Source organism: Eutrigla gurnardus (assembly GCF_963514095.1).
Source record: "Eutrigla gurnardus genome assembly, chromosome: 2".
Taxonomy (NCBI): domain Eukaryota; kingdom Metazoa; phylum Chordata; class Actinopteri; order Perciformes; family Triglidae; genus Eutrigla; species Eutrigla gurnardus.
Genome location: NC_139916.1, coordinates 6097253 through 6124634, shown reverse-complemented (window position 1 = coordinate 6124634; position 27382 = coordinate 6097253). Strand labels below are relative to the sequence as shown.

At 41.5% G+C, this 27382-nt stretch overlaps 4 protein-coding genes across 5 annotated transcripts; 2 read left to right on the top strand and 2 right to left on the bottom strand.

Annotated features, from left to right (window-relative positions):
* Window positions 1-1330: 1330 nt before the first annotated feature.
* Window positions 1331-10638, top strand: rereb (arginine-glutamic acid dipeptide (RE) repeats b). Of its 2 annotated transcripts, none has more exons than XM_084040173.1 (17): window positions 1331-1640; window positions 2567-2615; window positions 3094-3218; window positions 3538-3637; window positions 3729-3827; window positions 4106-4186; window positions 4283-4433; window positions 4576-4662; window positions 4766-4959; window positions 5179-5337; window positions 5609-5719; window positions 6376-7514; window positions 7870-8074; window positions 8177-8885; window positions 8992-9132; window positions 9226-9400; window positions 9595-10638. In XM_084040173.1, exons 1-17 carry the CDS (start codon window positions 1615-1617, stop codon window positions 9626-9628), a joined length of 3585 nt encoding a protein of 1194 aa, XP_083896299.1. In that variant the 5' UTR covers window positions 1331-1614; the 3' UTR covers window positions 9629-10638. The 2 variants fall into 2 exon arrangements, with proteins under 2 accessions (XP_083896299.1, XP_083896300.1); XM_084040174.1 differs by having other exon boundaries at window positions 8177-8889; window positions 8999-9132.
* Window positions 10639-11070: 432 nt separating this feature from the next.
* perm1b (PPARGC1 and ESRR induced regulator, muscle 1b) lies at window positions 11071-15834 on the bottom strand. The gene is made up of 4 exons (XM_084040198.1): window positions 15704-15834; window positions 12517-14990; window positions 12315-12431; window positions 11071-12075 (listed from the first exon to the last, which is right to left on the bottom strand). The coding sequence occupies exons 2-4, from the start codon at window positions 14963-14965 to the stop codon at window positions 11999-12001; spliced, it is 2643 nt and encodes an 880-aa protein (XP_083896324.1). The 5' UTR covers window positions 14966-14990; window positions 15704-15834; the 3' UTR covers window positions 11071-11998.
* A 936-nt stretch (window positions 15835-16770) lies between these two features.
* Window positions 16771-23040, bottom strand: cUnh1orf159 (chromosome Un C1orf159 homolog). The gene is made up of 9 exons (XM_084021496.1): window positions 22873-23040; window positions 21049-21129; window positions 20873-20957; window positions 20518-20613; window positions 19897-19953; window positions 19538-19672; window positions 19337-19362; window positions 19201-19225; window positions 16771-18910 (listed from the first exon to the last, which is right to left on the bottom strand). The coding sequence occupies exons 2-9, from the start codon at window positions 21118-21120 to the stop codon at window positions 18807-18809; spliced, it is 600 nt and encodes a 199-aa protein (XP_083877622.1). The 5' UTR covers window positions 21121-21129; window positions 22873-23040; the 3' UTR covers window positions 16771-18806.
* A 1206-nt stretch (window positions 23041-24246) lies between these two features.
* On the top strand, window positions 24247-26663 carry ccdc36 (coiled-coil domain containing 36). Its single transcript, XM_084022123.1, has 6 exons — window positions 24247-24388; window positions 24685-24821; window positions 24915-24954; window positions 25038-25119; window positions 25572-25687; window positions 25764-26663. Exons 1-6 carry the CDS (start codon window positions 24335-24337, stop codon window positions 26463-26465), a joined length of 1131 nt encoding a protein of 376 aa, XP_083878249.1. The 5' UTR covers window positions 24247-24334; the 3' UTR covers window positions 26466-26663.
* The last annotated feature ends 719 nt before the right edge of the window (window positions 26664-27382 follow it).

Below are 27382 nucleotides of genomic sequence, written 5' to 3'. Positions count from 1 at the left end.
TATTTCGCTGTGGTGGTGTTTTGTTGTTAAACACATTTTTTAGTATATATACACATGTCACTTTTTAATATATAGATATTATAAATGTATACTTTATATATATATATATATTTGTTTTTATATACATATATTTATTTATATTTATATTATACACATATATCTATATAATTTTACTTTTTGATATATATATAAATATGATATGTATACTATATATATTATATATATATTTGTTTATATATATATTTATATTTTATATATACATTTTATTTGTTACTTTTTAATATAAAGATATGATATATGTATACTATATATGTTATATATATTTGTATATATATATTGTGTTCCTTTTTAATATAGATATATATGTATACTGTATATATTTTTGATTTTATATATTTATATATATATATATATGTTGTTACGTCCTACTATTGAATAATATTCTTAAACCCAGTATTTTGTTACTTTTTAACAAAGATATGATTTATGTTTTCTGTATATGTATATTTTTTGTTTTTTACATATAAATGTATTTATATTTTGTTACTTCTAGTATTGAATAATAATCTTAAACCCAGCATTTTGTTACTTTTTAACATAAAGATATGATTTATGTTTACTCTATATGTATATTTTTTGTTTTTACATATAAATGTATTTATATTTTGTTACTTCTAGTATTGAATAATAATCTAAAACCCAGTATTTTGTTTACTTTTTAACAAAGATATGATTTATTTTTACTGTATATGTATATTTTTTGTTTTTACATATAAATGTATTTATATTTTGTTACTTCTAGTATTGAATAATAATCTTAAACCCAGCATTTTGTTACTTTTTAACATAAATATATGATTTATGTTTACTGTATATGTATATTTTTTGTTTTTACATATAAATGTATTTTTATTTTGTTACTTCTAGTATTGAATAATAATCTTAAACCCAGTATTTTGTTACTTTTTAACATAAAGATATGATTTATGTATACTGTATATGTATATTTTTTGTTTTTACATATAAATGTATTTATATTTTGTTACTTCTAGTATTGAAGAATAATCTTAAACCCAGTATTTTGTTACTTTTTAACATAAATATATGATTTATGTTTATTGTATATGTATATTTTTTGTTTTTGCATATAAATGTATTTATATTTTGTTACTTCTAGTATTGAATAATAACCTTAAACCCAGTCGGGCTGTTATTAGGAGTGGGTGGGTTTTCTTCCGTCCACAGACGTGGTTAATGTCATGGCTTACATAATACCGTTTAATAACCACAGCAGTTCACCCGGTACGATATGTGCTGAGATTCATGGAGGCCCGTGTGTTTCAGCAGCTGACGGTGATGATGAGCAGCTTCCGTGGTTCCTGCTGCTGATCCGCGGCACATGCTCAGTTATGTTACACCCAGACAACTTTGAAGGCTTAGCTGTGGCTGCTGAGGTCATTGCACTGGGAGAAGAAGAAAAAAAAATAGACTGACTCGCTCCACTACGCCGCCTCCATTTTGAATAGCCATGTAATAGGGGATTCGCATAGTTTTTGTGTGTATCGCCCACTGCGCTGCGGAGTGTCAACAAGCCACATCCAAACATCCCTCGACATGGACGATCTGTTCAGTCCGCGGAGGTAAACTTCGTCAACTTAACCGTCTCTGCGTGTCGTATTTCGGCTGCCTGCGTGTGAAACGCGACTCCCGGGTGTGTTTTGTGAGCGTGTACTTTGAGAGGCGTTTGCGTGAAATAGTCGGAGTGTCAGTGGTCACGAAGTTCGTGTCTGGCTAACAAGCTAGCCAAATAACACGGCAGTGTTGCTGTCTCGTTAGCAGCTAGCAGCCTCCGGCGGATAACCTGCTTTTTTAGCTAGCCGCTTTCAACGTAGCTTAGCTATTCGTGCAGCTTTTGATTTAAATGCCGTAAAGCAGATCAACCGTGTGCATCATTTAACAAATCCGCTGTTATCCCCCCCCCCCCGGGCTTTGACGGTGTTTTGACGCGGGTCGTTGTCGCTATCTGTATGTGTGTCAACGACGTGTTGTGGATGCTAACGTTGGTATTTCTTATCGACCGCGTACTTTTTATTTGATTTTCGTAAAGCTGCGGGTTAAACAGCGAGGCCACTGTCAACCTGAGCGGCACACACTGTTCTCGTAATGGTGACCGTAAAAAAAAAAAAAATTAGCAGCTCGCGGATGATTGATTGACAGTCTTTAGCGGCGGCTGGCGTCGGGTTTCATTCATGTGATATAAGGAAACGTCGCGGGTCGCGGCTGAGATTGGTCCGCGGTGGCGGAGGGGCGGGATGTTATTCTGTGGATGGGAGGGAAGCCTCCCTGACAGCCGACGTGCACACATATTGATCACACGTCCGCGTGCATAATGCACAGCGTTAATCACCTGTCCAATTAACAGATCATAATACAGCACACTGACTTTTAACTGCGCCGACACTCATATTCCATTGATTGTAAATGTCGAAGCTGCAGGTGGCAAATTATTATTAATCCGCACAATCATGAGGATGGTTTATGTATTTATTTATTTTTGTCATTTCAGGAGCCTGAACAGCACACAGGGCGAGATAAGAGTGGGACCAAGCCATCAGGTACACTTCAGCTGATTTATCACCATTTAATTAGAATTAATTGATATGTGTTTATTGTTTGGGATGGTTAAGAACATTAAAAAAAAACACACAGCACTTTCAGGAAGTGTTAAAGGGGTAGACTGTGTTAAGGAAGTATGTGTACCAGGTCCTAGTGGCATATGAGGCCATGAAACCGGTCAGACCTGTCTGTTCAGTCTGCTTTGTTGTTCACATTTTCATGCGGTGTGTATTCTTCTCTTTCATGTGTTGAAGTTGATTATTTAATTATGTGAAACCGATTCAAGCAGGAGCTACTTCTGTTGGATTACAATGCATCCTTTTATCCATTAATTACTTTAATTTCACGTGACAATTTGACGGTTGAATCTCGCTTAAAATGCAAACGGCTGTTTTCCAACAAAAAAAAGTGAGTGAATACTTTTTTTGTCTGGCTAAAGAGTGTCTGCTGGTTTTTTTGTCTTCGGCTTCACTGCAGGCCAAACTTCCAGAGCTGCAGCCGCGGCCTGCTCCCGTTCTACAGACTCAGATGGAGAGCGAGGAGCTGATGTGGACGCCAGGGGTCAACGACTGCGACCTTCTCATGTACCTCAGAGCTGCCAGGTCAGTGTCCGCACTATGTTGCTGAAAATCACTGGTAGTTAGGTGACCTTTGCAGCCTTCACTGATCAACAGGTACTTAGAAAACAAAACCAGTCTTGGTCTGTTTATTTGAACGCTGCTTGATTATTGTCTACATTCTATATTCATCTGGTTTCTTGAATGTCGTTCAACCGAGAAATGTGGTATAAATAGTGCGAGGGATTAAGATAAACACTGCTAGTTTTCTGCTGGAGGCCTGTATTATCAAACGTTTCAGCATCACTCCTTGGAATTGGGTAAAAAGTGTAAAAATGCACCAATTTTTTATTTTATTTTTAAGGAGCATGGCAGCGTTTGCAGGGATGTGTGACGGTGGATCCACGGAGGATGGATGTTTAGCAGCCTCCCGAGACGACACCACGCTCAACGCACTCAACATGGTGCGGAGCCCAACTTCTATGCATCAGTATCCAGTAAATTCAGATAACGATGTTGCAGAATTACAAACATATTTGATTTTCCCATTTCTAGTTACACGCAAGTCATTATGATGCAGCAAAAGCTCTCCAGCGCCTGGTTAAGAAGCCTCTGCCGAAGCTAATTGAGAAATGCTGGTCGGAGGATGATGTGGTGAGTCACCTTTACGTAGCGGTATGGCCCTGAAGGTCCATCACCGTTATGATGAATGAAAAGGATGCAAGCATTTTATTTGTTTTATCTATACTTAGCTTGTTTCACAGTGCAATCAGAGTAAATTTAAAGTCCTGTGATGGAAACTCACTTTAATCTGATACAAGCTTGATGTAAAATATGTTTGTTTAGCGATTAACAATCTACACTGGAGCTTTTTATTTTGCATTTGCGTATGATTTAATCTTATCCACCACCCTCCCTCCTTTCCCCTACAGAAACGCTTCATCAAAGGCCTGAGACAGTATGGAAAGAACTTCTTCCGCATCCGGAAAGACTTTCTGCCCTGCAAAAAGACTGTAATTGAACGCGATGTTTAGCGTACAGAACACATGCAAGTGATTTCACGAAAAGCTGTATGTTTGATGACTAAATCCTGTGTTGTTGTCATCAAGGGGGAACTGATCACTTTCTACTACCACTGGAAGAAAACTCCTGAGGCTGCAGGAACAAGAGCTTATCGACAGCAGCGTCGGCAGCCGTCCTCTCGCAAAGCCAAGACTCGCTCTGTGGCGGTTCCTGTCACCCCATCACGCAATTACTCAGGTGTGCACTTAGTGTTGCTCGAAGATGTGTGGCTATTTTGTTTCCCCGTAGTCATGCAGGTGTTCTGTAGTTATGCGGCCAAGAAGTGTGGAAGTCATACGAGCTGGAAGTCTTCATTCACGCCGTTTTTTTTCCTTTGCAGTGGATGCAAGCTCTGCCAGTGAGGATGATCTCGATAGTGAAGACAGTGAACAGGAAGTCAAGAGCTGCAGCCACTGTGGAACGACAAGTGGGTGCACGTCTTTATTTGTGATTTATCAGAGTGGGTTCAATATTTTTTTAAGGAGTATCAAGTTATGAATTGCAGAAAGTAAATTTTCTTTCTGCAACAGGTTCTAAGGATTGGCACCAGGGGCGCAGAGACACACCGTTGCTGTGCACGGCTTGTCGCACGTATGAAAACAGACATGGATGTCTGCCGCCGGCTCCGAAATCTGCAGTCGCCCCGTTCATGTTTAAACCCGTTAAAGAGGAAGAAGAGGTGAACAGCAAACATGGCATGAGGACACGGCGGAGCAGAGCACCTGTAAGCCTGAGGCTGGCAGATCAATCACACTGTTATCTTTAGTCGTCGCAGTTCAGAAGAAATAGTTTTCATTATTATATACAACAGATTTCACACCCTTATTGAATCTGTCTTACTTTGACTTTTTTAGTGGGGGATGTATCCTGTACATCTGGGGATTCATGTCTTTCTTACATTATTCACAATATTAACAACTAAATGTTTTTTTTTTTTTGAAAGCTGTCATCTTTAAGAAGTGGCCACAGGAGGCTCACCGGCTCCCCCACCACTGAGGATCAGGTGTCCAGTAGCCAGCCCTCCCCGAGTGGACCAACCTCCACTTCTTTGAGATCGTCTTCCGTCGATAATAAGAATGAATCCAGCAAGAAGACGAACAAGGTAAATATAAACCACACATTTCATATACATGTACATGTTGCACCTGTATCACTTCATCTTATCGGACCTGCTTGTTGTTTTGCTTGTTATACTTGAGTTGATGAAAGTTAAGTCAGTCCTGAACTACACGTGACTGAAATTGCACATTACATGTCATGAGGGACACATGTGATACTGCCGCCGCCTGCTTGGTGAATATCACTCATTGAGGTTTGGCGTCACGCACCATCGTCTCCTATCGCTAATTAAATGTCATGCCGACATTCCACAGAAGATAAAAGAAGAGGTAACGTCACCAAAGACAACGAAGCGCGTACGGGAGAGTCCAGCTCAAGAGCCTGACGAGCCTGAAAAAGTGACGCCTAAAAGGCCGAAGACACAGGTGAGAGAGAAAGAACACTTTATTTAAAATACCACACTTTTGTGCAGCAGGCGAGGCCTGAACTTGATCATCACCTACTTCTGTCGGTTGATGTCCTCCCAGAAATAATTGGTGATAAACTATATTATAGTGGTTTTAAGACCATTTATGCCACTGATATATTGATAATATAATAATGCAAGTACAAGTACTTTTGAAAAAGCAATGATGTTTTAATTGCAATCAAATAGATAATAAACATTTGGCACAGGATATGAGGAGTTAATCATGCCATAGCAGGCAATATCCTGCTATCAGTTTATCAATGATTCAAACCCTTTATAAAGAGTAACTCATCCCCACATTGTAGATTCAGGTCCAAATCTTGACATTTAAGTGCAAAACATTTGAAGTCTACATATTGTGTTATAAGTTTGCATAGTGACTGCCCTCTACTGGTTTAAAAAAACATGGGAGACCAGACGAGTAAAAGTAATAAATGCACATTTATTGCACGAATTAACCAAAAAGAACCAAACAAACGTGTAATCGGTGATGGATGTGTGGAAAGGTGTGAAACAAAACAGCAGCTGTGTCAGCAGTGGTTTATTTTACACATAAATAAGACATGGAATTATTAACATTTCCTCCCATCATTTATTGGTTTGTTTCTCCAGGATCCACGGGGCTCGCGGTCAGAGGGAGAGGCCGATGTCGAGGAGGAAAGCTCTTCAGAAAGCCGCAGCGCTCAGGACGACGGCAGCAGCGACACCAAAGACATTGATCAGGATAACCGCAGCTCCTCTCCCAGCATTCCCAGCCCTCAGCAGGGCAACGAGAGCGACTCCGACTCCTCTGCCCAGCCCAACGGCGTCCCGTCGGAGCCTGTCGCTCCTTCCGCTGTATTGGTGGACGTGCCAGTCCCACAGGCCCTCCCTCCTCAGGGCCACACCATCACTCCTCAGCCAATGCAAAGCAACCCACTCTCTGATCCTGCTCAGAGCCCCCCTCCTCCTTCTCCAGACCAACCTCAGCCAGCTGCCGGTCAGTCAGCTGCCACAGCGGGCCCAAACAGCCGACCGCAGCCCCCGTCTCACTCTCTTTCCGGTCCACCACCTCTCCCGCCAGTGCTGGGTCGTGACTCTCCTCTTTCTCCAGTATTTCAGGTCCCGCCTGCTCTCAACTCCACGCATGTCCTGCAGCTTCATGGTCCGTCACCTCAGGCCCCCCAGCGACCCCCACCCTTCTTTAGGGAGTCTCAGCTCCCCCAGCATCCTCTGTCTGACCCACAAATCAAGCCTCCTCCCACCACTCCAATTCCACCGTCACAGAAACAGGTGCCACACCAGTCTGCTACACCTTTCCCTCAGATGCCCTCCAATCTCCCCCCTCCCCCTGCTCTAAAGCCACTCAATATTCTGCCCAATCAGCATCTTCCGGGTGCCCCCCCTCCCCCTCTTCAGCTCATGCCCCAACCTTTGCCTATGCAGTCACTTCCTCCCCAACATCCAGTGATCTCTCAGATGCAGAGCCACCCTGGCAAAAGCATGACTTCCTCTCACCCGCCTGCTGCAACCTCACACCCTCCGCCCCCTGTAACATCTTCTGCTATCGGCCCTGTTCCCAGCCTCCAGCCGTCGTTCCCCCCTCTTCCTCCGAGACCCTCGCTGAGCACCATAGCAGTATCACAAATTCAGATTAAAGAAGAGCCACTGGATGAGCTGGAAGAGGCTGAGAGCCCACCATCTCCACCTCGGAGCCCCTCACCGGAGCCCACCGTCGTCAGCGTGGCAAGCCATGCCAGCCAGTCTGCACGGTATGACCGAGGACATACTTTCTCAGGAAAATTGCAAAAAGAAGTGCATCATCTTGTCAAAATTGGGAGGTTTAGACATTCCATACATCTATTTTCGGGGAGCAGTGTTTGAATACAGATGGTGCCTCTTTATTTGATTTACTTTTATATTCTTGGGAGAATCATATTAATAATTAAAAGAAAATTCCACGAATTGTGGCATGAATTGATCGAGTTGAAGCTGTTTGCAGCTGCAGGTTCAGATAATCATTTTTATGTTTCCCTTTACTACCTTTTAAATCAGTCACTTTGCTATTTGTGTGAAAGTGTATCAGCCGTACTCCTAAAAATGCACATCTGCTGTTTTTTTTTTCAGGTTTATCAAACACTTGGATCGTGGTTACAACTCCTGCGCCAGAACAGACCTCTTCTTCACTCCGCTTTCATCCTCGAAGCTGGCCAAGAAAAGGGAGGAGGCCATAGAAAAATCCAGGAGAGAGGCGGAGCTCAGTTCTCGACAAGAACGCGAAAAGGAGAAAGACCGAGAGAGAGAACGAGAACGGGAGGCAGACAGAAATGCTGTGAGTGTAAACAGTCCATTCCTTTTTTTTTTTTTTAAATAAACACGTCTTCTCTGTCACGAAACATGCACAAGTTATCTGACACCCTGTGGTTGCTTACAGAGAGCCTCCAGCTCCTCCCATGACAGTCGTATGAGTGATGTTCAGATGACGGTTCAGAGCCATGGACATGGACGCCCCTCCTTCGAGCAGCCACCCACCACCGTAGCCGCCGTGCCCCCCTACATCGGCCCGGATACACCCGCTCTTCGCACTCTGAGTGAGTACGCCCGACCCCATGTCATGTCGCCCAACAACCGCAACCACCCCTTCTATGTGTCACTGAGCCCCGGCGACCCCTTGCTGGCCTATCACATGCCTGGCCTGTACAGCGCCGAGCCCAGCCTCAGAGAGCGCGAGTTGAGGAACCTCCGAGAGAGGGAGCTCCGCGAGAGGATGAAGCCCGGCTACGAGGTCAAGCCCCCGGACATGGAGACGTTACACCCCTCGGCCAACCCCATGGAGCACTTTGCCAGACACGGGGCCATCGGCCTTCCCCACATACCCGGGCCTCCCCACCACTTTGCACAGTTCCATCACGGCCTGAACCATCTGGAGCGGGAGAGGATGATGCTGGCGGGACCCCAGATGCGCCCGGAGCTGAGTTACGCGGAGCGACTCACTGCCGAGCGGCTCCACGCAGAGAGGATGGCATCCGTGGCGTCGGACCCCGCCGCCAGGCTGCAAATGCTCAACGTGACGCCGCATCATCACCAGCACTCTCACATTCACTCCCACCTCCACCTGCACCAACAGGATCCCCTCGGTCAAGGTGAGTTTGGACTTCAGGGATTTTTTTTAAATTAGTGGGTATTAATAGATATTCAGTGGCGAGAAGTTGACCTGCTTTTGCGGTTTGATTTAATTTCTTCATCCAGGTTCAAGCCCTCATCCTCTAGGGGACCCTTTGGCAGCAGGACCACGTTTTGCCCGGTTCCCCTTCCCCGGCGGCCCGATCCCCAACGCTTTACTCGCCGATATTCCTCACGATCATGAGATGCTGCGCCACCCACTGTTTGGTTCGTAATCTCGAGTCACAGCCTATAACGTGAGTCTTTTTTTCTGAGTTCAGCTCCTCCAATTTAGTCCTTCTGTACCTGCGTTTTCCGTAGGAGCTGCATATCCACGAGAGCTGCAAGGCCCGATTCCTCAGATGTCTGCTGCTCACCAGCTCCAGGCCATGCATGCTCAGTCTGCAGAGCTGCAGAGGATGGCTATGGAGCAGCAGTGGCTGCATGGGCATCACCTGCATGGAGGCCCTTTACCGAGTCAAGAAGATTATTACAGGTGAGCTCTTTTTAATAACTTATCTAGTGCACAGGCTGTGGTTATTATAGAATTATGTTAGGAATACAACAGAGAGAAAAGAAAATGTGATTTTAGATGAAATCCCTTAGTATTTGAGCAGCGTCAGTTTTCTCCACGTTCTCTCTCTGTTGCTCAGTTGATTTACGCTGTTTATTTCTTTCTGTTCTCTGAAGCCGTCTGAAGAAAGAAGGTGACAAACCATCCTGAGTGCCAGGTGGTGCATGCCCCGAAAACCCCACGCTCATACCCAATAGAGTACTTTGTACTTTTTAAGACTGTAAGAGAGTATTTTGTGTGTCATTTTCTTTTTGTTTTAATATATTTTAGTAAAAAATCATCGTGGATCTGTATGTGCATTCCTTCTTCAGCACTTAATGGGTCTGTCAAAGTCCGTCTGAGGTTTTCATATCACTTAAGACTTTATACTAGTTTTATTATGGAAATACCGAGCAATCTCACCCATTCATGTAAGATTTGATGACAGATTTTCTCTGAGAAGCTGTTTCATATGCAGTGATATGAATTTGCTAAACACCTAGCTCTTATAAAGGATATGAAAACGGACTGACTTTGGTGTTTTAAGTTTAAATATCTATCTATGATTTCTAAATGATTTCCTTGTACAGTACAGAATGACATTTACATCTGTGTTTGGATGATAATAATGACCTAGCATGACTCGAGCTTAATTTTTCACCAAACTAGAGTAGCAAGTTACATCGTGGTGTTGAGACTTTGAAAGCATAGAAGTTGGTTTTACTCTTAAATCTGCTAAATATTTGCTTAAATCCTAAAGTTTTATATATCAAGATATCTTTTCACAGTATAACCGAAGCTTTTATTCGCTCATATTTGAGATTGTAAATATTACATGTTCACAATATTCTATATGAATAAGTACTATTGATATAGCAGTAGACACTTGACCCTCGATTCAGCACGATAGAAGTTAATCCTAAACTAAACAGTATATAGTATTATAAGGTGAGATAATTATCAATTGGACTGTGATCTGTTGCTACGGACAGAAGGTTTTATTAGAATAATGTATTTACATTGTTTTGATGAGAGTAAATGAATTGGAGAGAAACTAAATCTTGAGCATTTTAATGGAATTTTTAAAAGAACTGCCTCTAAATTCAATATTTATGTGACATAATATGAAAGTGTATCAATTGCATATTTATTTCAATAAATATTTCTGCAATGACACCTTATTCTCTTTGCACTTGGAGTCCCTCTGTGACAACAGCCCGTCGTATTACCACTTTATTGGTTGCACCTTGCTAAAACTAATGCGTTTATTTTGTCTCTTTCTATCAAGGGTTAAAACCAGAAACCAAATATATAAAGTCATGTTTTAGCCTGCATTAATGTTATAAGGTGTATATAAAAACAGTATAGTTAATATAAGTGCTGTTTTTCCTGCACACATCAACTTAAACAGAGAGGAGTGTGATGTATTCATGATTTTATTGCATTCAATCAGTTATTGCACCAATAAGTAGCCAGTCTTATTTGACAAGAGTTATGAAATCAATCATTTGCCTTTAGATCTGAACACAAAATATAACAGTTACAGCGTCAGCAGCAGATCACTTATGAATAAAACATAAACACACGACACAGCAACACCTAAAGGATGTCTATTTTATCGTTTGCTTCTTTATACAGGCAATATGTTCATTAGCTGTTCTTAAAGCTTACATTTAATGTAAACGCAGGTCTTTCTGGCCTTTTTGTTCACATTATTCTAGACCAGTGGTTCCCGACATGAGCTGAGATTAATCTAAGATTAATCATTGAGTTTATTACCAGAGTAGGAATGAAAGGAAAAATCGTCTACACATGGTTACATCCTTCTCTGTGTCGTTTTACCTCTTCAGGCCAACTGAACTTATTCAAATGACATAGTCTGAAAGTGGAAATCTTTCTCAACTGCTCAAAACTCATCACACATAGACATGGCTTTGTATTAAAGGAGCACGGAGCCAAATGTTTTGGGAACCACAACGCCCATCATGCACAGCTCTTACAGTCACCTTTACTAACAACATACATACAAACCAGACCAACATCGACAACGCAACTTTCTTTCTGCTTCTCATCTCGTCTCATCCTCTACAAAGATGCTCCACATACACTTTGCATGCGCTGGAAAACTCTACAAGTTGCCATGACAACTTAGCTTGATGACAGACGAAGCCATGACAAACGGCATGTGCTAAAAAAAAAAGAAAATATGAACTTCTGTGGTTACATAATGGTCCACACATCAACATCAGTTTACCCAGAACTGAACAATGTATTAACATGCAGCTGAAATGTTTTCACTTAGCTGTCTTTTCTGCTGCAAATGTAAATAATCATTTATCTACTCCGCCTAAAATTTGACGTGTACATTTTTTCTATGCTGACAATAAAACTTCAAATTATTTATACCTAGAGGTTTTTTCTTTTTAGTTGTATCCTTTACATAATATATATATAAACATACACACATGGTTGGACCCAAGTGGAAATGTTTGGAAATGACTCTTTGCTTTTCTCTCGTATACGTATCAGGGATGGATCGTCTTAAGAGGGATTCCTCTTCTTCACGTAGTGCCGCAGGTACTGGATGGCGGATAGCGCACTCACGTTTGCTAGCAGAGCTGAACACAATTTAAACGAAGGTTACTTTGATGAAATGGATGTAAATTCACCAGTTTATACAGTAGTCTTCATGTTCAACTCTAAATAACTATCATCAGGTGTAGTCGTTTTAAATGTGGTTGGTGCACAGGGACATCGCTTTTCAGGAAGACAATATTTTTGGTTTTAGAGCCGATCATGTTTTTTATCTTAGTTTAGTAGTTTCATGACTGTTATATGAGAGTATGAAATTTCCTACCTGCTTTCCAGGCATCAGCAGCCTCTGGATCGGAGGATTTTAACACCCAGGAAGCAAAAGCAATGCAGACCAAACACATATCTGACTGCTTCAGCGTGGAGAAGATGCCCTCTCGTCCTGGAAAAGACAAAAAAGTCCATTTTATTTCATTGGAGTTTTGCTCTGGGTTGTTTAATTTCGTATGAGAGAGCTCTGATCTTACGTGTTGTCTGTATTTTTTCCAAAACCCTCTGCTGTACTGCTAGCTCTCTGAAAAACTGAGAAGCCGTTGCCGAGACTCTCCTCTCAGTAGGAGCTGCTACCGCTGGATGCACACTCTTGATGGTGATCTTCTCAACTGGAAACATCCAGGCACCAGATCTCCTGCACCTGATGCTCCCTTTGTCGGGGAAGCGGATCCTCCTCATCAAACTGTTCCAACTTTGAAATCCACGCAGAGGCGCTGCCCCACACTCACTGCCCTGTACGAAGGAGCGAGACAAGGCTCTGATTGGGGAAATGTCGTCGTCCTCCTCGCAGTCTGCACTCAGGAAAACATAGTCCGGATTTGGGAATGTGAGTTCTCTGACGGTTGGATGAGAACAAGAGAAAATGGGGATGGGTTTCCGTTCGCCGCGCTGGGAGTCATGGAGGGAAGAGGATGATGTTTCCTCACTGAATGTACAAAGAGTGTAGTCAAACACAGGAACCACTGAGATGTCCTCCGGCTCATAAACGCTGACACACCAGGAGTCGCTCTTTGCTTTATCCTCGTCAGGAAAGGATATTTTAAAATGTTCATCCACAAAAGGTGACAGCATTAGTGCTCCCAGGCTGAGGCTCGCTTTCAAAACCTTGTTCTCCTCCAGAAACGGACACCTCTCGTCGTTGCCAAGTTGCAACGATAAATCCTTCACGTTGAGAGCTTGTATGTTGTGCACGCTTTTGCTTTTTCTTATCTCTCTCTGCAACGCAAGTTTGCTTGTGACAGAGTCTTCATCCTCTGAACATTTCCTTGCAAAATCCAACAAAGGTACGGGGGTCTCCTCTTCTTCAGAGCTTGTGGACTCCTCGCCCTCACGTGTTGAGATAGGAGAGTCACCCCTGCTTTGTTTTTCACTTTGAGGGTCAGGGCTGAGGCCAAAAAACTGCTTGTGCTCTTCTTCATAATCGGAGGTAGAAAACTCACAGCTTGAGTCTGCAGTGTCGGATGTGTCCACCTGTCCGCTATCGGACGAGTAACACTCCAATGAGCTGTCGATGTGTGGGGTCGTTTTTTGTTGTGCTTCGCTGGGAGGTGTGCTTCTACCCATCCTGAGCTGCAAAATGTCATTTATCGTCAGTTTTTCCATCTCATCCCAGAAGGAAGAAATGGCGTACACGGGCCGAGCGTGGCCCGCGGCTTCGTGGTATGTTTCTGGGCCGAGGGCCGCAGAGCAAGGTGTCACAGTTACATCGGGAACGGGGAGAAGACGATGTCCCGAAGAGCAGCCAGATGCTGGAAGATTAATTTCATGTTTTTGGAATCCGCGTGTATCCGAGGGCAGCATGCTGTGTGTGTCATTATCACATGCAGAGCGGTCATCTGGCATGTTGTTAAAACTCTGACCAGCAGATGGAAATGTCAGGGTGGTGCACTCGTGGCCTTCAGGGTTGGTAGAGATATCCCAAGAATGCGTGTCGTCTGAGCTTTGCAGTGGATGGTGTTCCACAAGGAGATGTTGAAGGTCCTCTACTGATTCAGAGGCGGACAGATAGCTCTCAGAATCGAAACTGTGAGTGGAGAAGAACTCGGCGGCGTCTTCCAGCTCATCAGACTCCACACTGTCCAACAGTGGAGGCTCTCGGAGTGGAACATCTGTGTCTATTGTTGTCTCATTGATATCACCACTGGGCAAACAGTCTTCTTCACCAGACGTTTGCAATGAATCTGATATGACTCCCTTCTGATCGCTCTCAGCATCTTCTTCAGTACTCGGATACCCTCCTGCTTTGTGGTTTGCCTGTGTGACTCTCCCTCCCTCAGCATCATCTTTCATAATCGCTAACTCTAAGCCATTTTCAGGTGACCTCTCCTGCCCGGGTCTGCACACGTGGTTGTCCTTAGGAGTTTTTTTTTGCCTTCGTTTTCTTTTTGCAGAGGCGTCGCGCAGTCGTGCAGGACTGTCATTCACTGTCACGAACCAGCGCTCCTTTTCTGCTCTCCAAGCGGCGCCACTCGCATCCTCCCCCGAGGCCCCGTCTGTCGAGTTCTGCGTGGATTCAAATTCACGTATGTCTCTCTGCATTTGCACATTTCCATCCTCTATGTCCCGCTCTGACAGCTCTCCCTCCGATGACTGAACGTTGAGCTGCTCAGTTTGCCGTGCGGCTGTGATTTCGTCATTTGCATCCTCTGTGATGAGCTCTGCTGGGTGGATGCTGGTGGTGCTTACAGGAGGATGAAGGCACATTTCAGCTTCTGTTGCAACGTCATCTCGTCCTCCTCCTGGACCACTCTGATTAATCTGCCCATCACAAGGATCACCGCTTCCCGAATCCTCTGAATCACTGAGGTTGGAGCTATCAGGGCAGGCAAGAGAAGGCCTCAGCAGGACACACTCCTCGCTCTCCTCGTAGAAGCTCGTCCAGTCATACTCTGCAATGCACATGCTGTGATCTAAATCATCCATTGTGATTCCTCACATGCTCCTTAATCTGGCAAAACAAAGAGAAAACAAAGAAGGTCAGTGTTTTTTGCAGATGTTCCATGTAACAATAATGAAAGTGGCCTCTGCAACGTGTAGCTGTACGTCCTTGGTATCCCCGCAGGGTTGTAGTTGAAGTTCCATCAACACATTTGAGCTAAATATAGAGTGTGCATTTATTTTAAGCTTAACATTACTTGTAATCAGCTGTCGTTAGGAAACAGTGAGGCAGTATGTAAGCAAGGTGCTGTTAGTTCAAAGCTTGAGAGTTGAAGACCTCAGAGGTCAGCACAGCAACACTAGAGTACGGTGGTCACAAGATCCATAACAGACCCCAAAATACTCCGGTCACATGACCTGTTATGAATAAATCAGCTTTACAAAATCATTGCGCAACACACCGTATCGTCTTAAACATACTCATACTGTGGGGGTTATTGATGCAATGTGAAACAAATATCTTAACATGAAGGCACTCAAATAATAACTTAAAGTTGAATTTATTTTGTATTCTGTCACGTTTTTTGGAGGATTGTTTTATTTACAGGGTAAAAGATTTTCAGTATTTTTCAGGTTATTAGGGTCACTAAGAAAGACCCTCAACTGCTCTACAGCAAAGTCATCAAAGGTCTTGTCTATAACAATATTATTACAAACAGCCAACATGAAGCAGGTAGTTATAGCACCCTGTTGTTAATGTGTCTTTGTAGAATAAACACCTACCTGTTGCAGGAGGACGATGTGTCCAGTTTGAAGGTGTCAGTAACGTCTCCCTGCAGGGACATTTCAGCTCTGACGTCCGTCTGTCCTTGCATTTGTCAGACTGGGGCCGTTATAAATAGAGTAGTATGTCCTGTCACATGTAGCTGCAAACGTGCGTCCGGCTATTAACAGAGGTATGACATTTCAGGACCTTCAAATACAACAAATACAAGCCCCTGTACAGTTATCAGACCTGAGGTCCATAATCAATTCAGTTATTAACATGATTTACACATGACTCTATCACATTTTACTCATACAGCACAATTCAGATGCAATTTAAAGTGCTTCACAAATAATTGACAAAAAGAGGATGTTAAAAAAATACAAAGAAACACAAATGGGATATGGAGAGACAATGCATACCAAATTAAGTTAAGAAAATAACAAAAAGTGAAATGCTGAATAAATTGAAAATGGTAAAACAGTAAAATATTGAAACGGTAAAATTAAAGTGAAATAAAAGGTATACAAATGCTAAAACCAGAGCATAAAAACACACAAGCTATTAAAAAAAAAGACTAACAAATAAGCAGGAATAATAAAAACTTTAAAATTAGAAAACATTACATGAAAGTCAGACTGAATAAATAGTTTTTTAGTTTCTGTTAAGAAATATCAAGACTACTCTCAGATCATCTGGAAGGTTCCATCAAATCATCAACATCAAGAAGCCTTTTGATTTTTTGGCATTGGTTTATACAAAATTATTTTTAATTACTTTTAATGCTTTATATGCAAAATATCTCCCTGTCAGAGCATTTTCTCTTTACATCAGGACAATAGAAATAAAGCGGAGTTAACTTACAAGTGTGCATATACATTACCACAAATAAAAATAAAAAGTTGCTGTTTGCATCCTGAACTATAATTAATCAAGATAAATTAAATACTTTAATTCCTGATTATCTGATAGGAGCCAATCAATCAATTCAATAAATCAACAAGTCATGTAGAAATAAATTCTTGTCTGAAACAATCAGGCAGCGTTTATAATCAGCAAAAATCACAAAAGATTCATGTTATTAATAACAATAAACTTTATTCGTATAGCACCTTTCATATAAGAAATTCAGCATTTTACAACAAAGGAAGATAGACATGGAATGAACATAAAAAAATCAACCTTTAATGGAGGTATTTATTCAACGTAAACTCTCCTGAGGCCAGAAACACTGACCCACCCAGTTTCACCAGAACGTCTTCATTAGGATGAAACCTCCCTCACTATACTAATCAACAACCAACCAATCAGCACGGAGCTTCATATGACAGAGGGAAATGGAAAGGTGCTTTATTTCTCCAAACATTATACATCTTCAGAACATTCTTAATGGCACTGAAACAAGAATATCAACATCATTACAAAAACAATACGTCATTTGTATAAAACGATATTTACATGTTTCCAGGTAACCGTCTGTACAAGAGCAAACACGTTAAGCAAAAAGGGGAATATTTACGGAGTGATCGCTGCTTTTTCACTTCATGTTGCTTCACATATACTGAAGACGTTACTTTTTAAGATATAAAACTATATGGAATTAGATAGCACAGAGCAAATGAAACTTGGATATCTAATCTTGAGTTTAGAATTATGTACAGTGCAATATAAAGGCCACTGGATACAATTAAAATACCCAATTATTCACCATATCAGGAGCATGTCCCGGCTGCATTTGAAGCTCATAATGGCACGGTAATCACAGTAATGGCACAGAGTAAAAGACATTTTCTTCAGACAACATTTGACAAGTTAATAGTAGTCAAGTAAATTTCACAATGAAGAGATTAATGTTGCTATCTATTCAACAACAACCAAAAATCTCACTTGATATCATCCAGTTCTTTAGTGTATTGATTCTAAAACCTAGAGGCCAACATTAGCTGATGACCTCAGACATGTAAAGTGCACAAGGATTCAATAATCTTAGGGTTTTTCTTTTTTTTTTGGAGAGAAATTGGAAATTTAAATCTACATTGAGCAAAAGATGGTATTTTAAAATATTTTGTAGGACAGAAAATAGGATTTTGTTAATTTGCGATGCATGATTTGTTGTACGCTTGTAATACATTCACCTTGGTAAAGCTCACAAAAAATAAATGCAAATGCAATGATTAAAAAAAAAAAACATCCATACAAAACACACAAATAAAATGTTCCCTAGGAGAACTCACGATCACTATTAGACGATTTATTCTGTTGGTCTGATCTGAATCAGTAAAACTCAGTGCACTATTTCAAAATGTAAAAATAAATATCACACGTAAATAACACCCTATTTATCAAAAACAGGCTTCCATCAAACTGTCCAAAAACATAAAAAAATCACCGTTGCTCAACTTCACTGACAGTTCAATATTTTGGGAAATATTCTTATTAGCTTTCTAGTAGTGAGTTAGATGAGAAGGTTGATGTCTCTAGGATCTGTTATAAATATGGCTCTAGTCTGCAGCTGGTTAGCTTAGCTTAGCATAAAGACTGGAAACAGGGAGAAGCAGCAGGATAATCACATTAATACACCTTTTTGTTACGCAGATATAAATAGATGACATGTGTTAATGAGTGAACATAACAGAGGAGCGAATAGGTGCATTTCCCAAAATGCCAAACTATACTTTTGACGGACAAATCCACACACACACACACACTGTCAGACAGCCGGTAGAAACTTAAAAACACACGGAGTGACCCTGAGGTGCTGCATGAGGGGCAGGAAACTACAAAGCGATCGGTGATGTTTCAAATTCACAGAGAAATACTGAGATTATTTTTCCTGGAATAATATTTTTTTTTTGTATATAAAAAAAAGCAAATGTTTGACAGGTTAGTTGGTGGACAGTACAATATAACACTTGAGTAGAGTTAAAAGTAACAGCCCTAGCGACAAGAATGCAGCAGAAGCAGCAACAGTTAAATATGGCCACCTATGTCTGAGTCAACTGGGCTTTCTTCACACAGCTGGACCTTCACATGATTAAAAACACAAAAAATCTAACATCTTTCCTGAGCGTTCTCTCGTACCTGCACCGGCACCTCCTCCTCCTCCTCCTCCTCCTCCAGCTACACATTATAGTCCTGAGTGGTGGATGCTGTGGGAACGGTGGCACTATTCAGTGGTAATGTCGCAGAGGGCCGCTCCCTCCTGACATATCTTGGCTTCCTCACTTCAAAAGACACACAAAAGAGCAAACATAGCATCACATCTGAGGGAAATCAAGGATACGTACATCTTTAAAGGTACATTTAAAACATTTTTTACACCCAAAGTCACCGACAAACCACTACAGACACAAATACAACACTCCTCGTCGACGCTGCCAAACATTCCTGTGTCGTGTTTTGACTCAATAGCTTTGTGATAATCTTACAACCTGCTCAGCGAGGTGAGTGACTCAAGTTTCAAAACGGGTAACAAACAGGTTCTTTCCAGATTAAGATCGTGAGGTTGTCTTACTTGTCGAGGAGGGGATCATGACAGCCTGGAAGAGTGGGGGGAAAAAAACAGAGACATATTTATATTGAATGTCAAGTTAAGAAGAGAGGCTACAATAAATACATTTTCTAGCTGTGAAACAATAAAATTGACTTACTGTCTCGCTTGGTTGGAATATGAAGGCTGTAAAAGTACATGAAATATTGTTACATTTGAGATTAAACGCATAGCAATAACATTGTGTTTCCATGCGATCCAAGCACGTACGTGCTTTATTATAAAGGACTTAATGGGTGTACCGGGTCGACAAATCCCAACTCGTATAATGACAGTGCATGGGGAGCTGTGCGGTGCTTACCTTTGTTGCGGCGATAGAAGATGTTCGGGAGTCGGTTGGAGCGTTTGAGGTAGAAAAAGGAGGCGACGGAGAGGATCAGGAACAGGCTGATCAGCAGTGTTCCCAGAAGAAGAGAGGCTGCCACACCTGGCCCTCCTTCTCACAAACATAGAGCACAAAACCTATGAGGAATGTGGTGAAGATACATTTCTAACTGATACATAGTGACTTCATTTGTTCCCTTTAAAACACACTTACTGAACCGGAATCTCCCATTAATTTAAACTCATAGGTACATTAAAGTTAAGGCCAAAAAATAGGTATAACATGAAAGGAAATGAGTTAATCTGTCCATTATGACTGTGGTTTCCATATCTTACCAATTTTAGGAATGACAGTAGTTACGGTTGTGTGATTTTTCCTCTCCACTGTGTAGTCTAGGGAACACAGAATAAAGGCAAATATTTAAAAAAAGTGTAATATTCAGATTTTTATAGTAGTTTAACGATTCATGCGATGCATCGATGGTCAGGATTACTGATTCAACTAAATCTGCTAAAATAAACAAATAGAATGAATCGCTTTGGCTTCACCAATAATCGATTTAAATGCGTTAAAAAGTGATTATAATTAAAGTTTTAAGACTTTTAAGACACTCTCTCCCCTGCCAGCATGTAGTCTATTGAAAAATGTTCAACATAACTGAGCATTACATTTTTGTATTCAGCATTAAATATTATGCAGGACTACTTTTATAGAATAAATGTTGAATTAGTAATTCTGTTTGTTTATTTTTCACCTTTCAGAAGAATACAGACAGTCTCACTCGCATTATTGCATGTTTATTTCATGGATATAGAATTTTGGTTAAAAGTGAATCGAAACGTTCCAAAAAAAAAAAAAAAAAAATCTGCCCTTGAATCGAATCGCCAAATACCTAAACGTTTTCACACCCCTATATGTTTTTCCTATATAGTAGTAGTAAAGTTCCTTGTCCTTACTGTAGGTGCAGACGGTTATGTTCTCCAAATCCACAGCTGCTGAGTCACAGAATATGCAAACAGTGTTGCTGTTCTCAAGGACACGCAGGAAGCATCCTGAAGACGTCAAAATAAGACAGATTTGACACCCAGGTACTAACAAATCACACATACTTTCTCTCTCTTTTTTTTTTTAAAGTACAGAAATTGAACTCAACACTACTGTTTGTACTGTGCATCACCCTTCATCTGTTCTTGGTACATCCCCAGCATAAATTATTTTCATTCATCAACACTGTCATTGTGTTTATATGTGTCGTTAAAAGCTCAGAACTCTAAGTGACACCCTCAGTGTGAATGAAAGCATCCACGTTACCTGGTTCACAGTGGGTGTCATTTGAGCACGAATTGTTGGCTCTCTGCTTCTCAACGCAGCACTCCAGCGAGTTCTGACGTAAAGCCTGCAGACAGAAGAGCGGTCACGGATCAGCACGTCGGTGCCAACCCCGACACAAAGCACACACACACACACCGGGCTGAGTGACGTCCTACCTTGGTGACGGGCGTCTCCGGTCTGATCAGAATCACAGTTGCAGCCATGACCAAAAGGAATGACAGAGCCATATCCAAACCCTTAACGAGACGAAAAGAGGCTCGAGTCAGAGATACACGTCCATGACTTTGACAGGACGGTGGTGTAGTGGGTCGCACGGTCGCCTCACAGGGCTCCCGGGTTCGATTCCCGGTTCGGGTCCCTTCTGTGTGGAGTTTGCATGTTCTCCCCGTGTGAGCGTGGGTTCTCTCCGGGTTCTCCGGGTTCCTCCCACAGTCCAAAGACATGCAGGATGGACCTGTCTGTCTCTACGTGTCAGCCCTGTGATAGACCGGTTACCTGTCTGTCTCTACATGTCAGCCCTGTGATGGACTGGTTACCTGTCTGTCTCTACATGTCGGCCCTGTGATAGACCGGTTACCTGTCTGTCTCTACATGTCAGCCCTGTGATAGACTGGTTACCTGTCTGTCTCTACATGTCGGCCCTGTGATGGACTGGTTACCTGTCTGTCTCTACATGTCGGCCCTGTGATAGACTGGTTACCTGTCTGTCTCTACATGTCGGCCCTGTGATGGACTGGTTACCTGTCTGTCTCTACATGTCGGCCCTGTGATAGACTGGTTACCTGTCTGTCTCTACATGTCTCCCTGTGATAGACTGGTTACCTGTCTGTCTCTACATGTCGGCCCTGTGATAGACTGGTTACCTGTCTGTCTCTACATGTCAGCCCTGTGATAGACTGGTTACCTGTCTGTCTCTACATGTCGGCCCTGTGATAGACTGGTTACCTGTCTGTCTCTACATGTCAGCCCTGTGATAGACTGGTTACCTGTCTGTCTCTACATGTCGGCCCTGTGATGGACTGGTTACCTGTCTGTCTCTACATGTCGGCCCTGTGATAGACTGGTTACCTGTCTGTCTCTACATGTTGGCCCTGTGATAGACTGGTTACCTGTCTGTCTCTACATGTCAGCCCTGTGATAGACTGGTTACCTGTCTGTCTCTACATGTCTCCCTGTGATGGACTGGTTACCTGTCCAGGTGTACCCCGCCTTCACCCAATGACAGCTGGGATCGGCTCCAGCCCCCCGCGACCCTGAATACAGGATAAGCGGTTGATGATGGACAGATGGATGGATGGATGGATGGATGGATGGATGGATGGATGGATGGATGGATGGATAGATAGATAGATAGATAGATAGATAGATAGATAGATAGATAGATAGACTTTGAGGTAAATTGTAGGACGAATACACTACACGTTGACAAGTTAGGATAGGTTAACTTTGTGTTACTCTCAACCCACTTTTTGCATTTCTTTACACACACATGTTAAAAGCGAAATCTGGAGGAACGAGTCATTGTTATAATTAATATTTATATATGTGCAGCGTTTTACACTGGCCGTCTGTTCCCGCAATGCGATGCCGTGTTAGATTTTTTTTTTTTTTTTTTTTACCCATTTTATACACAAATATAAATGCAACCAACGCACACAATTGAGAAAGCCAGACAGGAATGCTGCTTTACAGCGTTGCCGTTAAAGCCCCACGCCTCGGGGAAACGGCGTGGATTGTGCTGCTAACGTCAGTTGCGTAGCGTTAACACACGGGACACAACCAGGGTGTTTAGCTAGCTAGCACCTGTCACCGGAGGGTGAACTTAAATCGCGTTTGCAGTCAGAGCTGAAATAACGATGTCAGCGTTACGGAGGCGGATTCGCTAATCTATTTTAAACGGTTTTACATTAACTGGTATGTTTATAATCCCGGACTGAGCAGATGTTCGTTACAACAACAACAAAAAAAGTTAACTCACCGGCCAAACACTAGGCTTCGGCTGGACAGAAACTCCTAGTTGCGGTTTAATCAACGTCGGGTCCGCTGCAGACGTTTTCTCTCAACGTAGTAGATCGTTTTTTGCTCGATTTGTCATCAACACGCCTTCGCAGTTCAAACACAGATTGCTCTACAGTGCGCAGATCACAGCTACCTGCTTTCATTTGGCACTGACACTTCCGGGTATGATTTTCAAAATAAAGTCCCGACTATGACTCTGAAGCATTAACGTGAATTGTATTATCTAGCGAGATGTCTTGGCTAAATATGCCAAAGAAGTACTGGTTAATGATTCTATTCACATTATTGTTTGTTTCCCTGTCATGACAACAAGACATATAATATACTATTTGGGTAGGCTATTTTAACAATGAATACAACAATAATTTTCTTTAGCATACTGATGGATCTATTACATTAGTATGCACCGCACCTTAATGATTCATTAATTAATTAAATTATAATGCTATTCGTGTGTTTAATTTGTGGTTGGTAATTTAATTAAACAATGCTAGGAAAATGGATCATGTCTTAAAGTAATAAACGTCTATAAACTACTTTGAACGAACTATCCAGCCTTGATAGTAAGCATAAAGGTATTTAATAAGTGATAATAATGTATCACTTCATCATTGTCCTCTATTGTCAATTTTAGGATGTAATAAAGCGAAGGACAAGTGCTAATTAACTAACTAACCACCTAATTAATTAAAACTACTAACATCTTTAAAGTCTCAGTAATCTAGTTTTTATGCTGGAGAAAAATATCGACTTTTACGACGGACATGAATGCATCCTAGCCTCGCGATGGAATGCTACATGGCGGGAGATTTAAATCCTCGCGAGATCTTCTTCGACATGACCTCTGCGAACCGTGAGTCCTTTTTTTTTAAGTTAGCGATGCTTTATTAATCCACGGTGAACATTCTACACTACCAAAAAAAGACTAGCATGATTTGCTACTAAACAGTTCACGGTAATGTTTTGCATGATAATTATTGTTAGCTAGGGAATCCTTTCCTAGCTTAACAACCCGAAACCTTCGCTTAAGCTTATAATGCTAACTAACGCTAACAATTACTAGCATGACTCCAGCTGAGACATTACTAACAACTACTACTAACATGTTATCTTTATGAACAGGAACTCAAACGAGATGAACCACATGAGGAGCATCAAAGAGATGCTGAGCATCCCAACTGGAAGCAGGTGTTTTATTTTAAAACAATGTAATCCACAACCAATGTGTGTGTTTTTACCTGATTTACACAAACACCTTTTCTGTTTTGCTGTTCAAATCCTCTGTATGTTGTGTTTTCTTTACTCAGCAGACCTTGTGGGGACAAAACAATCAACAGAAATGTGGCCACCAGTGCCCTCTCTAGTTTCACCGACTCTCAGATTTTCTTTGGCTCTCAATTTTGGCCTGAAAATTCTCAGGGCATGTCTCAAGAAATGAGTTTGTCATCCAGGACCTCCCAACAAAGTTCACAAGAGGTGAGGTTCACCGACTCCATCTCACAAGTGGCAATGATGCAGATGTGTGGACAAACGCCTCTAGGCTTAATTTTTATAAATCTATTTGGCACAGCCCAGATGTTTTGGATTTGAAGTTTAAAACACAATGTTTTCTTTTTATTTACTTAATTTTATTTATACATCAATATAATTAAAAAATAAGAAAAACAAGCAATTGTTTTCTTATACCTACCTTCAGGATTTTTTTTTAATGAATCATCAAATCCTGATGTCTTGTGTCTATATCTATTAACCTTATGTATTTTTTAATTTAGGGAAGTGACCCAAAGTTTTCAAACACTTATCACACAAAACCGTTCTTGTTCGGAGAATTGAAGGACAAGAGCAAAGCTTTTGGGATACTGGATACATTTGAAGAGGAGAGGAAAAGGGCAAAAGAAAAAACTGAAGGGTACATTTATTCATCGTTTGAAACTTGCAGCTCATCTTGAATTTATAAACTTGGACTAATGACATTTTTATATCTGTTTCTTTGCTTTAACAGGAATATTTTGGCCAAAGCATGTCAAGAAACTCTCAACAATGTAAGTGGTCATCCATTGCTTTTTTTTTTATTATACAGCTCTTCATTTGTCGATGTAACATGTTACAATGCCATGTTTTTCAGATCCAACAATTGGTCGCTGGCACAGAGAGGAACACTGCTGTGTGCCAAACAGTCCTTCAAAAATTTGAGAATTTTGCATCATGTAAGTTTCCTTAATCATTGATATATTTGACTTAGAGTTGCTCCCTGCGTACTGTAGGTCTGATTAATTTAATAAAATAGCCTTGAGGAAGCTTTTAATATTGCCACTAGATGGTACTCTTTGCCCAATGATAAAACATCATCATCCACCTGCTTATCCTGGTTAGGGGTCATGGCCCAGCTGGCATTGACCCTGGACAGGTCGGCCGCCCATCACAGGTCTGATACATAGAGACAGACGGGCAATTTAGTGTCATCAATTAACCTGTAAGTCTTTGGACTGTGAGAGGAATCCGGAGAACGTGGAGTGAAATCACGCTAACACTGGGTGAACATGCAAACGCACAGAAAGCAGCCAGAACCCGGGGCCCTTTTAACTGCAAGGGGACAGTAACTGTGCAGCCGCTAGTTTTTTTATACACTCATATCTATGTTTTTGGTCTCTCATCCCAGTGCAAAATAATCTCAGCGGTCTTCAGAGTGACATTTCCCAGCAGTTTGAGACTATGCTGAATAAAGTGAACTCGCAGAAAGAGATCATGTGTGAAGTGGAGCAGAGAGTGCGAAAGGTAAATAGTATGTATATTTTAGTTGCTAATAAATCATTCTGGTTAGTGATGATTATAACTGTTTTCTACCATTTAGACTGAAGACAACACAGCGGAACTTTGCTCCAATGTGCAAAACTTAAAGAGTAGTCTGGAGTGTCTGAGAGAGGAGCAGGAGAGAGAACGAAACATGCTGGAAGAGGCCCTGAAGCTGCTCAACACGTTGGTCACAAAGCCCTCAGCCGAACCCAAGAGAGCGACAGAGAGTGCCGTCCAGACATCCCCAGGGCTGAAACGGCCATTTTCCAACATCCTGCATGAGAACAAGCTTAAAGGCAGGCGGCGTAAGTCAACATGTAAGTCATTCACCCTTGAATCCAGTCAGGCTGAAGTTCCCTCTCAGCGTCCCGGCTCCTCCAAAAGAAATGGGAAATCCGCTATGAGAGGCCATAGGAGGCGCAAAAAGAGACCGCTGGTGCTCTCCCAAAGGAGTAGGTGCGCTGTCACGGATGAAAACAGCCAACCTGTTTCTACACCTCTCTGTGAGCGTTGTGATCCGGGCCGGGACGGTCCCAACCCAGACCGTCTGCCGAACAGGAGGACGAGCTCCGTAGCTGAGGGATGTTTCATCACCCCTCTCAGTTGCTGGTCTCAAGACAGCGACAGCTCTGGCTGCCTCGTAGGAATCCAACCCATCTTAAAGAAGCTGTCGGCAGAGTCCAAGAGACGGACCCCAGAGAAACCCGAAGGTCTCTGGCAGTTGTTTGACAAGGACTGGGATTTAGATTTTGGCTTTTAGATGATGGTTAAAGGGCTCAAAGGAGTTAAGTGTTCATATTCTTATTTATTTATTTATGTTTTGGGAAAAGACAGAAATGTTGAATGTAATATTTATATTATAACTTGTGACCCGTTATATTGGTTGTAGAGTTTTTCAGGTTATTATAGACTAAACACATTGATAAATGTTTGCTATGGAGATGTGTAAAGTGTAATTTAATTTAAATTAATTCGTTCTGTATTTATATTGCTGACTTGACATTAAAAATAAATTCAAAGAAATTGAATAAACAACCAGGCTCCATAACTGAATGTTTATTAGCAGAAAATGCATTTTTATTATGCTTTAGCAAGCAACCCACAAAATTGATTAATCCAATATTAAATATTAAATTATATATTACGTCAATTTGCCATAGTTGTCATAAAGCTGTAGTATTTATGCTGCAATAGATGGACACAATACTTTACCAACATCTTGGTATAATTTCTGTCAAATTCCATTAATGTTAATGTTTGAAGGACTTCATTTCCTGGTGTTGCTGGTAATATTCCATTTACATTTAGGGCATTTAGCAGACACTTTTGTGCGACTAACAATAAGTACATTTGTCGAAAGAAAGAAACCACAACTCTCTTATTATCATTGCCGATAAAGTAAGAGTGAAGAAATAGAAAAAAGTGTTGGGTCCTCGTCTGAGTAACGTAGTTCAGCAAGGATACCTTAAGAACAACAGTGCTATGATTAAAGTGCTATAGGTGAGAACATAGAAGAGTGTTTATTTACATCTACATCCGGTAGCATTTTGCAGTATTCAGGCCAGGGTGCTTTTCTGGCTATTCTGACCCACAAGCAAGAGGGTGAACGTTAAAGATGGCATGTTATACGGAAATCTCCCAATTTAATGCATAAATATAAAAATTTAAAAAAAGCTT

Coding starts and splice junctions, on each gene's coding strand:
- rereb (XM_084040173.1), top strand. CDS start 1,615: ATGGACGATCTGTTCAGTCCGCGGAG. Junction 9,133..9,225: donor GCTGCGCCACCCACTGTTTG/GTTCGTAATCTC, acceptor CGTTTTCCGTAG/GAGCTGCATATCCACGAGAG. Junction 9,401..9,594: donor AGTCAAGAAGATTATTACAG/GTGAGCTCTTTT, acceptor TGTTCTCTGAAG/CCGTCTGAAGAAAGAAGGTG.
- perm1b (XM_084040198.1), bottom strand. CDS start 14,965: ATGGATGATTTAGATCACAGCATGTGCATTGCAGAGTATGACTGGACG. Junction 12,432..12,516: donor GGAAAAAATACAGACAACAC/GTAAGATCAGAG, acceptor TGTCTTTTCCAG/GACGAGAGGGCATCTTCTCC. Junction 12,076..12,314: donor TGCTGATGCCTGGAAAGCAG/GTAGGAAATTTC, acceptor AATTGTGTTCAG/CTCTGCTAGCAAACGTGAGT.
- cUnh1orf159 (XM_084021496.1), bottom strand. CDS start 21,120: ATGGCTCTGTCATTCCTTTTGGTCATGGCTGCAACTGTGATTCTGATC. Junction 20,958..21,048: donor CGGAGACGCCCGTCACCAAG/GTAGGACGTCAC, acceptor TTCTGTCTGCAG/GCTTTACGTCAGAACTCGCT. Junction 19,673..19,896: donor TACTGTCATTCCTAAAATTG/GTAAGATATGGA, acceptor GTTTGTGAGAAG/GAGGGCCAGGTGTGGCAGCC.
- ccdc36 (XM_084022123.1), top strand. CDS start 24,335: ATGTCTCAAGAAATGAGTTTGTCATCCAGGACCTCCCAACAAAGTTCA. Junction 25,120..25,571: donor ATTTGAGAATTTTGCATCAT/GTAAGTTTCCTT, acceptor CTCTCATCCCAG/TGCAAAATAATCTCAGCGGT. Junction 25,688..25,763: donor TGGAGCAGAGAGTGCGAAAG/GTAAATAGTATG, acceptor TCTACCATTTAG/ACTGAAGACAACACAGCGGA.